Source organism: Micromys minutus (assembly GCF_963924665.1).
Source record: "Micromys minutus genome assembly, chromosome: 25".
NCBI lineage: Eukaryota > Metazoa > Chordata > Mammalia > Rodentia > Muridae > Micromys > Micromys minutus.
The window spans coordinates 16,465,561-16,478,245 of record NC_137960.1 but is presented as its reverse complement, the minus strand read 5'-3'; the positions used below and the strand labels follow the sequence as shown (position 1 = coordinate 16,478,245).

General features: G+C 41.0%; 1 protein-coding gene across 1 annotated transcript in view; it reads left to right on the top strand.

Annotated features, from left to right (window-relative positions):
• Positions 1 to 12,074, top strand: part of TMEM26 (transmembrane protein 26) — a gene marked incomplete at both ends in the record, with an annotated part of 45,078 nt that extends 33,004 nt beyond the window's left edge. Inside the window, 2 exons of the mRNA XM_080937647.1 lie at positions 8,603 to 8,679; positions 11,656 to 12,074. Coding sequence (XP_080793773.1) covers positions 8,603 to 8,679; positions 11,656 to 12,074 — 496 coding nt within the window. The remainder of the gene's footprint in view (positions 1 to 8,602; positions 8,680 to 11,655) is intronic.
• Positions 12,075 to 12,685: the final 611 nt, after the last annotated feature.

Below are 12,685 nucleotides of genomic sequence, written 5' to 3'. Positions count from 1 at the left end.
TATCTTTACTTAGTCTTTGGATTTGTTGAGTCTTTCACTTTCTGCTTTTCTTTAGCATGAGCACAGAACTGTTTTCCAGTTTTGAAGAGATTAGCATCTTTGATACCCTTGCTTTATGCTACGTCATTCCATCTTAAGTTTTAGGACCCTCATTCCAGTTTTTGACGTCTCACGTGCTTTGCTGATAACTGAGCACTCTACTTGCATCTAAGTACATCTCTGTCAACGTCACAAGCTTCTTCATCTATCAGCTTAAAAATATTTTTCTTTTATGCATATGAGTTTGTCCACACGTATGTGTGCCCTCTGCATGTGTTCAGTGCCTGCAGAGACCAGGAGCTGGTATATGGGGCTGGAGTTACAGGTAGGCACTGAAAGAGAAGCCAGCGCTCTTGACCACTGAAACATTTCTTAATCAGAGCAATCTGTCACCTTCTGTAGGACACTGGCTGAGCCTTGGCGTATTCACTTGTTTGTTTAATTTTGTTCATTCATTCGCTTTATTGCTTATTTGTTTTGTAATACCGTTTTGTACGTAATATTATTATTCATTGTATGCTATTTGTTTTATTTATTTATTTTATTAATATATTTATATCTTTGATTTTTTTTTCAGCGTTACTTTTAGCCTGAGCCTTGCACAGTTCCTTTACAATAATGTAGTTTGCGGTCTGTCTGTAACTAGAGAAGAAGTGGCTATGAAACATTTAAACGCTTGCAGCCACGCCCACTGAAGACGAGGTGTATTCAGAGGGAGCCTTCATTTAAACAGGGCTCTGTTGGGTCCTCTCTGCACATGCCTCTACTTTCTTAGCCTAGTGCACAGCTCATGTCCCCCCATAACTTCCTTGGTTTTAGAAATTCCCCAATAAATCTGAAATCTATTCATCACTCACCTGAATTGGCCTAACAGTCTTGAAGTTAGTTGTAAATTTTCACTTTCGTTTCTAAACAAACCCATCAAGTCTCTGGACTACCACATTTCTAAGTGTGAGCTTGCTGTTTCTCTCTCCCGCCCCTGCCTCCCTCCCCCTCCTTTCCTCCCTCCCTCCCTCCTTCCTTTATTTTTTTGAGAATGTATCACTGTGTAGCTTTGGAGATTCTGTAACTCAGTATAAAGATTAGGCTAGTGTTGAACTCATGGAGACGTGCTTGACTCTGCATCCTTAGGGTTAAAAGTATGTACAAACAAGTTTAGATTGGGTGGAGATTTTTAAACTGCATTCTAAGCTAGTTCAGCTCCTTCCAGCCGCAAGGAGCCTCTCTTGCTTTCAAAACCCAGACCTTGACTGATCAACACGCCCGTAACATGTTTTGTTGGGGTACAGAAAACGACTTGGAGGCAAAAGGTTTTATTTAGCTTACAGATCCTTACAGGGCACTCACTGCCATCAGGCTGGGGAAGGCATGGCTGCAGGGACACGAAGCTGGCCTGGCAAACAGGAAGCAAAGGTAGAGGAGAGGCTGTAGAAATTCCAAACCCCATCTCCAGTGTTGTATTTCCTCTAGCTAGGCTCCGCCTCCTAGAAGTTCTAACACCTCTCCAACAGCGCCACCAACTGGGACCAAACTAGTGACCAAGTGTTCAAACACGTGGTCTTCAGTGGGGGTGGGGGGTGGGGGAGGGCAGACATTTCATTTTCCAGTCACAGCCATCCTTTACTTTCTCTTCCCTGGAGCATTTCTTACAGGAAATCTAAAATGGCTCTTTACTTCTCGTTCCTGTTGAGTTGTAAGCTCCTCCCAGCTCTCATCTTTCTCACAGACCTCAGATCCATGTCTTCCAGATGTATTAAAGAACCTAATAAGCAGACAATGCCGTGGAGAAAGATGGGGTTCCATCTTGCCGTGTTTGTGGAAACATCCTGGCCTCGCTTTAAAACTCAATTAGCAAACAGAAATCCCCATCTATTTCAATCAGCCGCCCCATCCCCTTTCTCCTCCCCATCATCAATCACCTGCGCCCCCTCCTCCCCGGGTGGGGGGGTTCCCTCTAGTGCTTTCTTTCCTAGGGTTTAAAACCCGCTTCCATCTTTTGTTGCAGCATATTGCAGCGAATCTTCCCACAAACTGCAATCATCTGGAAGAAATTCTTCTCGCCCCTTTACCTCTGTCCTATATGATGTCTCTCTCGGGCTGCTGAGCCCTGAGTGCGCAGACACTCACTGCTCTTACCTGAAACTGTACTACATTAACGAGAGTCAATGTTGCTGAATGTGTTGCTTGTCTCTGGTTAATTTCTACAGCATGGATAGTGATCTTTGACAGCGTGTCTAATACAATCCATATTTGTTAGGGGGGAGAGGATCTGGTTGACCTTTCAATTAGCTTAGCTTCTCTTTCAAAATGCTCGTGAGCCAAAATTCAGTATATTCGGGAGGAATAGTTCATCACCTCTGGGAACACACTCTGTGTGATTTCTGAACAAAGATTATTTATTAAAAAGAAAAAGTCTGTTCCTGCACTATTACTATATCTCAGAATATTTGACAAGGCAGAAAATGTCCTTCCTGAGTTTCTCCTGGGCTCAATTCTTTCTACGATTTTCTCAGTGAAATCTTTCTACTTTTCTGAAACCTTTGTGCTTTCTCTTCTTTATTGTGTTTGCTACATTTTCAAATGTCCATGAATCCTATTCATGGACTATATCTTTTATACTAAAAATCGTCTGTGTTAAAAAAAGAGTTAAGAAAATAATCAAAATGTGATGTATTTTGTGTATTTTTTAAAAATGTATTTTTATGTCCGTGGGTGTTTTGCTTGCATGCATATTTGTGTAGCACTTGCATGCCTGATATCCACTTGGCCAGAAGACAATGACAGATCCCCTGGGCCTAGCAATACAGACGGTCATCAGTCTCCATGTGGATGCCAGAAATCAAATCTGGGTCCTATGGAAGAGCAGCCAGTGTTCTTGATGGTTGAGCCAGCCCCTGTCATTTCATATTTTAAATTTATACTTAGTTGGTTGTGATGATGCATCAAAAGTTAGTAGCTTATCTTCTCATTAACTAAAAAGAAAAAAAAAGCATACACTCTCCTCAGTAATTTTATTTCTGAATCTTTTAATTTTTGATGAGAAGATTCATCCTGAATGTAGATGGTACCATTCCCCCAGCTGAGATATGACAGTATACAGAAAAGGAAAAAAAGAAATGAGACAAGCTATAATTATATTTCATTTGTAATATGTAATATATAATTATATAATATATAATCTAGATGTAATTATATTATTATATAAACTGTGGATGCTGTGGGTATGATTTACTATTGTAAATCATACTTCCTGGATAATATTTCAAAAGGTTGACTGGTTTACAATGGTAGTAGATAAATCTACATTACAGTCCTTAGTGATTCTTGCCTGAAACTTCAGATCAGTAACTTATTTATTTTCCAACATTACCCTTCTAGGGACTCCCTTAGCTAATAATTCTTTATCCTCCTTTAGATTATTTTTCACATGTACCTTTCCAAAGTCTTATTTTTTGATAGTTTTATTTATCAGCACTCACATTATTCTATACTTAGCGTGTGGACAGATGATGGTGCATACGGAAAACTTTGCCATCACTGTTTGTGACTTTTTAACCTTGACTATCAACTTAATGGCATTAGAAACAATCTAAGAGATGCATCTGTGGGTGTGTCTTTGAGGGTCCTGCCAGAGTGGTTTAACAAAGGAGGCAATGCCCTTCCTGAGTGGGGAAGGTAGCATTTTTTTAGGCGTGGTTCTGAGACTGAAGAACAAAGACAAGTTGAACAGTTGAGCAGAGCACTAGAATTCATCTGAGTCTGCATCCTGACTGTGGGGTACAACGTGACCAGTCATTTCCTGCTCCAGCCTTTGTGATTCTCCAAGATGGTGAACCACACCTATAAACCAGGAGTCTGAATCAACCCTCATGTCCTTCAGCAGGTCAATTTGTCATATCAATGCAAACAGTAGCTAATAGAGAAAACTATATAGTTACACTTAGACATGTTTAGGTCTAACGGTAGTCTAGAATTTATCTCCATATAATTTAAGCATGAAATTGAAACACAAAAAAATTAGACAGAGGTAGCATAAAACATAAATAACAGACTTAATTATTACTTACTTGTCAAGATGTGTACCTTGAATTGTTCTAAGGTCTCTAGGTTAATAAGTTATTTAATTATTACATTCATACTGAGGCAGACACTGTCATGATCATCATATAAATATAAACATTAGAAATATAGCCTCAGGACTATATGTACTAGAATACATAATAATTCTAGTAACTAATGTGCATTGCCTTTCCTCCCCCAGACACAGCCTGAGTCAGGTGCTGTATCAAGATATATATTCACAGTAAAATAATACACTTAAAAACAATCCTATGAAATCCTGTAGCCATTGTGATTGATTGTCAGCCTCTTGGTACAAAGGAGTTAAAAAATAATAAAGAGATGGGGATACAATGTAGTTCATAAGTGTCAGTCTATGCATATGCTAAATGGGAAGTGGCTACAATGTAACCTATAAGTGTTAGTCTATGCATATGCTAAGTAGGAAGTGGATACAATATAGACTATAAGTGTCAGCCTATACAGATGTTAAGTGAGAAGTAGATACAATGTAACTTATAAGGGGCAGTCTATGCAGATGTTAAATGAGAAGTGGATATGATGTAACCTATAAGTATCAGTGTAGCATTAAAGCCCTTTATTCTGCTCTCCTGGGGGGTAGGGGAGCTGACTTTTGCATCCCTAGAAACCAGACCTGCCTGTACTGCCAGTGCACTCCATGGTATTACAGACAAATGGTTTTGACTGAGTTATTGAAGATTGAAATTGAAAAAAAAAAGACATCAAAAGTAACGATTTTAGAAAAACTCTCCTTGAGTTTATTTCAGAAACCCTCTTTAAAATATTAACCATTTTCTTGCATGCTCTTTGGGAATAAACCTAACAGAGACTATCTACCCCAGAAGTGACGTATTCCGTCTTTAGGCAATATTTTTAGAAATGTTAGATGTATCTTAAATTTTTTGATGCTGAGCTCTCACTCTGAACTTACAAGACAGGGGTTTATTTCTGTCACTGGACCCTTTTAAGCTTAAAGGGGAAAAAACATTTAGCTCCTCAATCTATTTCCTACCTAACATTGCTTTGAGTTTCCTACCAATGTTCTGCTCCTTTGTGAAAGTTATAAATCCTTTCCTCAAACATGAAGCATGGTACATGCTTCCAACGTGTGCTGAACATTCTAAAATACAGTAAGACTAAAACTTACCATTTAATTCTTGGCAATGGGACCAGGATGATGATTTGATGACTGTCACCTAGGAGACACATCTGGGAATATCTGTGAGGAAACCTTCTGACCAGATTTGACTGAGAAAGGAAGACTTACTTTGAATGTGGGGGGGGGTATAGTACAGTTTTTAGTGAGTTGGCTTGTGCACAGGTTCCAGGGGACCAGGATGAAATGAAAACTGAGAGAGGGAGGGCGTATGAGCAGAGTGCTCACATTAACCTCTATCTGCTTTCTACCTTCAGATTGCCTGTCCTGCAATTAAAAGTGACATCACTCAAACTTTGAGCCAAGATAAACTCTTCGTGCCTAAATTTGCTTTGGTTATCTGTTTTATCACAACCAGGAGAAAAATTACCTATCAAAATTAGCCAAAAGACTAGATGTGGTCTGGACTAATGGCTCAGCACTTTTTAAGAGTGTGTACTGCTCTACGTGAGGACTTGGGGTCTGTTCCTAGCACCTAAGTCAGGCAGCTCATAGATGCCTGTGACTCTAGTTCCAATGGCTCTGCTGCCTCCCTGTGGCTTCCATGGGAATCTACACACACACACACACACACACACACACACACACATTAAAAAGCCAACAGTCACTCTTTGAAGAGGATAAATACTAAAATCAACTATCTAGCTTTATTCTTTAAAAAAAAATCTATTTGGACATACTTCCCTGACTTACTATGTCTTAGTTTCCATCTTGATCAGACATAAAAACACAGATGCCTTCTTTGTTGAGTTGCTAAAGGGTTGAGTATAGTCATAGAAACCATATTTGATATGAGGTAAACATGGAAGGTTTTCTCTGTAAAGACACTGACAGGTAAATAAGTGGTTTAGTCTACATTCTCAAAGGACTTCCACTTAAAATTTGATTTTATATTTCTTGTGAACTGACCTGTGCTTGCATTTGACTCTAGAAAGCCATAAATCATGTCCCGCCACAGGCACATAATTAGATATCAAGGGAAAAACCACTTACTGCTCCTGGGAAAGGAATCTTTTCTATTCTGCTCCACCCTAATTTAGGTTATTTTAGTCCCATCGTTTTGGGCCCATGACCGGGGTTTCTAGAGAACTGCTCTCTGTTTTCATATACTCCATGCACATGAGAAGCCTTCATCAGCATCATCTACAAGGTCATTGATCAAACACACAGGGGAGCTGAGTCATAGACAAAGCCTGTGGCGATCAATTAGGTCATTTCATTTGGGGACTCATTTGCCCAGTCTGAAATCCACCTAACTGTACTTGCTCACAATATCTCTTAATTTTGTTAATAAGATACCATGGGAGATATTTGAGGGAGGCTTATCTAGGTCTGAATGTCTATTATCAATTTATAGCATTATCAGTCTGCTAACCCGAGGTCATTTTTTTTTTTTTTTTTTTGGAATAAAGACAAAATAATCTCAGTTGAGAGCAGTTATTCTTAGATAACCCACAGGACTCTGATAATTATTGCCTTTTCTGAGACCTCGCAGACACCATCTGATGACTCCTTATATAACCTAAGTAGGTGTTAATGGTTACTTGCCTTCCATCCTTTGGAACCCTGCTTCACTTTGAAGGTGGAAACTTTTAAATTTCTGTCACCAACCCCTTCTCCAAATCAACTGCTGAGGAAGATGATGACAACTTAGGAGTTTTCTTCCCAAATTCAGCTCTAATTTCTCAGGGTCTCCACACTTGAAGCATTTATGGACACCCCTAAAACCACCTTATCTAGCTTTCTCTTTGTCACACTTCCTCTCTAGCCCTCCACAGGCAAAACTCCCACTTGGAAAAAGTTGGAAAGAAAATATCTGTTGTTATGTCCTGTGGTCTTGGTATGTCCACTTGTTTGTTTGTTCATTCATATCTTTAGATTTATGCAATTTCTGTTTATTCTAAAGTGACCTGTCCAGATTGCTCTTCTGGGTCTGTGAAGTTTGGGAGTTTCTTTAGACATAGACCCTTATTTAGTACATCCAATCAAAATTTTCTATAAATATATACTGAACACCTATCATTTCCAGCTATTAATCTAGGGATTGAGAATATAACAGTGAAAGAGGAATGCACACACACACACACACACACACACACACACACACACACACACAAATGCCCAGACACATACACACTATACACACACATCAAGCATACATAAAACACACACACACACAAACAGATACACACCACATATACCAGACATACATACCCTACACATGCATACATAATACACAAACAAACACACACATACCATGAACACACCACACATATCACACACACCATACATACATATACTACATACATGCACACACACATACCACATACACACACACATACACTGCACATACATATGATACACACACAGACACACATACACATGAATGCATATATACATATAGACACACAGATACACCACACACACACACATACACACACATGCACACACACACATACACACACACACACGCACACACATGCACACACACACATACACACACACACACGCACACACATGCACACACACACACACACATTTTGCCTTTTAGCCTATATTTTGTGGCAAGTTGTTTTTCACTGAAATTATCACTGTGGTTTTCCCTCCTAAGGGTGGTCTCCTTTTACTATGTTGAACTTTGGGTAGATAAACATTAGCTTGCCCTTCTTAGTTGTCTCTTTGTAATTTTTAAAATTGTGTGTATATGTAATCCTCGGTGTTAATATGTGTCCCTAGTGCTAGAGGTCAGATTCCTGTGGACTGGGATTATAGATGGTTTTAAGCTGCCCCTTGGATGCTACAAACCCAAACCAGGTCCTCTGAAATAGCAAAGCAGTAATTTTAACCACTAGGTCATCCCTCCAGCCCTTTGGATTGTCTTTTCAATAGAGTTTTGGAGTCCTCGGGCTATCATCAGCCTTTCTGGAAGATCATTACTGAAGCTGGGGGGGGGGGTCAGTGCTTATATCTATATGTAACTGTTTCTGATAGCATTTCTGTCCTGTAATCTTTCTAAGATGTCATCAAATTAGAGAAAAATATGCCATCAGTGGGCTCTATTCTCATTTATGCTTATCACGATTGCTGTTGTTGTTTATGTTTTTGAAGAGTGGTTCCCAGGCAGACCATGCTAGTCTCAAACTTGCTATGTAGCCAAAGACCCAATCCATTACCGTGCATGTTTTTAAAATAGATTTATTATAACACAAGATGCTTGCCCACTCACACAATCTTTAATTATTCCGTAAGAAGCTGTGATTTATTACCTCTCTTGTCTGCATGTGGTTGTGTGGTGAACTGCTCCTTTAAAATGCTATTGTCTTCTAGGAATAACCCCACTCTGGTCTCCGGAATTCTTGTGGTGTGGACATGGAGTATGCTGCAGTTTCCCCTTGATCTGGCAGGTAAATGTTATCACGTTTGTTTAAATGAGTTGAAAATTAGGACTCTTAAAAACAAACCGTGCTAGTACAAAGGAGGAAACTGAGTGAGGTCGCGGTTTCATAGCTTAGTGTTAGCTCTCCTCCAACTCAGAAAGAAGGTTGGAACTCAGGAAAACCAAGTGTAGACTCACGTTGGTATGCGGTGTACTTAGGACACATGAGTGTGGGCAGGTATGGTGATGTATACACAGGACCTCTGATGGTGAAACCAGAGGGAGCAGGGGTTTACACCCGGCTACATAGTAAATTTGAAGTCAGCCTGATCTATGTAAAATTCAGTTTCCAGAAAGATCCCCCCCAAAATTAATAATAAATATGTGAGCACTTAACTACCCTGCTTTATATTCAACTCAGTTAACACTTCTATTACTTAGTATCTCTAATCCTGCCAAAGTTAGTTGAGATATAGGCACCTCAAGTTTTCCATCTGTGAAATGGGATGAACAGAGCAGTTCAAGTGATGACTCAGTAACGCAGTGAGTGCCTAGTGACTCGGCAATGTGCAGGCTCCATATTTTCAGCCAGTCAGATTTTTGAGACCCACATGTAATGTAAGAGGAAGAATTTCTAGCCCCAGTGTGGAAAATTAAGATTTCCTTCAATGGCAGCCCTTATTCCAGTTTTAATGAATACATAAATCTTTAAGGGTTGACAAGAAGCAAACTGTTTGGCTGGTCTTCCATATTAGTGATGTTTTAATAGCAGCTGTATTGTTCTACAGTATGGTACCCACAGTCACACACAGCTGGGTAGATTTATACTATGTGAAAGCAAAGAAACCAGTCTTCAGTGACACCCGCCATGTTTTACCTACTCCTTTGCCCCACGTGGCTCCCATGGTGAACAGCAAAGATATGAGATCATTTTTTACAATCATAAAACATTCTATTGATTGGTGTGAGCTTGAAATCGAGCCATAACTCTTTGGCAGGTTAGAAATGTGACTCAGCGATTCCTCTCCTTGGTGCTTTACTCTCGAGAAACCCCACGCTTTTATAGTTCTTTCCCATAGTCTATTTTAGTCTTTATGACACTCTTCCTGATGGCGTCAGGGTGAAGATTGCTCAGAATGAGCGCATCTTGGGATCCATGTTAACAGGCAAAGAAGTCTCGAGGACATTCAGGGTCTTAAGTACCCACTATCTTGTATAAAATTGTTTCCTGGACGGGTAGAAGAGTCGTCTGGCCTTTTTTTTTCAAATTAGGAAACCGAACAAACAAGCAAAGAACAAAACTAAACAAACCAATCAAACACAGTTTGAGCGTGGCAATGTACTCTTTCAGTCCCAGAACTTTGACGATAGGGGCAAATAGATCTCTGAGTTTGAGGCCAGCCTGGTCTACTTTGTGAATTCCAGGCTAGCCACAGCTACATACTGAGATCTTTTCTCAAAAAAAAAAGGGGGGGGGGAGAAAGAAAAATACTACCCAGTTACAGATTAATGATCAAAAATAAATAGATGCAAACAACTTGCAGAGGTTTTTCTGAAGTAGGCCTTAGCTGTCACCCTGGTAGACTCCTGGGCCGCCCCTTTATCTATTGATCAGTATTACCCTTAGTGGGTCTGCCAGGAGGAATTTCCTGAGCACGGCTTCTTAGAAATGGCGCCTACTGACCATATGTTGGTCTTTCATGGACATTTATTTACTCGCCTTCTCCTATCTTGTGGTTCACAGACTTGCTAAGAAAGTTTGTATTCAAAAGGGAAATTTTGTAAACGTGCAGAGGTGACAATTCTCTGCAGCTGTTTGAGAGACAAAGACCAAACGTTGCTTCTGACTAAACCACTATTGTTTTTCTCTAACTAGCCGTACTTACGTTCACCCATATCAAAACCTCTTCATGGTATTTGCCTGCTATTGCTGGACTGAGACATCCTTTGTTGGAAAACTCCAAACCGGAGGCTTTAATTCTTGCAAAAAGGATTATTTTCCACCCTTGACCCTGAATTAAATTTACATCTTAGAAATTAAAACAAAAGTTTCATCTGTTGATGGACCCTCCTTTTGTTCAACTAGGGGGAAAAAACTATGCAATTATGTTCATTTTCTCATAAACCGGGCGACAAAAGCAGAAGGAATTAAGACCAAATAAAATAATGGCTTTTATTCGGGCCACCACACATACACGCACCATCACCAACATTAGACAGATATGTTTAACGGGAGTTAAATTTGAATTTGAATTCTAAGCACTTGAGTTTGCGCAGCAGAATTTGCCCACATGGTTGAATTGGGTAGCACTTAGGGACCATGTGAGGAAAAACTATCTGGAATGGTCCGTGCTGGGAACTCTGCCGTTCACATGCTGCACTTACTGGTCAAGAAAACCGCTCGCCCACCTCCCCCAAGAGGAAGGCTGAAGGAAGAAAGAAGCTGAGCAGAAAGGGAGACAGAATGTTACCTTATCTGGAAAACAAGCCAATGAGTAGAGACCCCCTAGGATTCATGCTATCACCGGTTTCAAGGAAGAAGAACTTAAAGCGCCTGGGGTTATACAACACGGCCAATATCTCAATGCTAAAGAGTGAGGGCGTCAAGGAAAGTGCCCGGCTCCCTGACTTGAGGCCCTGAGTACTGCTGTCTATAACAAATCACCAAATGCAAGTGTGCATGCACGCACACATGCACGCACACATGCATGCACACGCACACAATTTCCTTTACATCTCCCTCTCTACAGTCTCTTCAATGGATCATTCCCTCCTGGGAGGCTGGCGCTTTCCTTGGTGCCAAGATGGATGCTAAATCTTTAACGTGGATGGAACCACGTGCCCAGAATCAGGGTGGGGCTGAGGTGGAGAAATGTCTCCTGTTCCTCCACGTTAAACTGGAGAGTCCTTCTCCCTCCTTCACAACCAGACCGCTCTAATGATTGTCACATGCCATTTTGCATTTCAGAATGTTAACTGTTGTTTCTTCCACTTTTTCCCCCAGTCCAATTGAAACTGGTATGCCCCGCCTCACTGAAAGCAAGAGGATTCCTTCGAATTTTCCTGTGCCAGTACAGTGCGGATCTGTGGGCCATTGGCCTCAGTTTCTTCATCCAAGATGGCCCCTTCCTTGTGGTGCGCCTCGTCCTCATGATCTACTTCAAAGTGATCAACCACATGTTGGTGTTCTTTGCTGTGAAGAATTCCCTGGTGATGGCTCTGCACTTCTACCGGCTTGTGGCTTTGATCATGGCCACCCGAGATTTCATGCAAGGTCATCAAGAAAGCTCCAAAACGGAGCAGAGTGGCCCAGACGAGCCCTCGGAGGGCGGGCCCAGTGATGGAGAGGACGCCTCCCCGGAGGCTTTGCCTTTGAGAACCTCACCGGTCACCTCTGAGGAGTCTTACCCGACAACACCTTAGCTACTGTTTGTAACACAGCCACGAGGCTTGCCTCTCTCACTCTTTTCTTATAGACTGGTTCTCTTCCTATGCCCCCTCCCCTCCCCCATGCTTGCATACAGCAGTTTTTAAGGAATCAACACAAAAAGATGGTCTTGTATCAAACCCAAGGTACTACTTTATTTTTTTTCATCTGAGTGGAAGGAACTTTGACAAGTGGCTGTCACTACAATCGTCTGCTTTGATCGCGGGCATTCCACCTCTCTGAGAACCATTCTAAATGATCGGTTCTTAATATATTGCCTGAAAAGTTGCCCACGGGACGTCATAGCACACTGTCCAATGACTTAAGGCTGACATTAACATGCACTTCCTTACTTCTTCCCCCCTCCCCCCGTTGCCTTGTAGTACAGAAGCTTTTGACTGGCTGGACTGTCACTCATCTGATGTTTTCTGCAGTGTCTCTCTGACATTAAAAAATGTATATTCAGTGAATGCTGAACAAAGGAAAGAAAAATACTGTTAAAATCAACTTGCCGTGGGCTGGAAGCTAGAACTAATACTGCCCAGCTTCCTCCATGCAGAAAAAGGAGCTGCGGTCGGACCTTTACAGGAATCTCATTTTCCTGGAC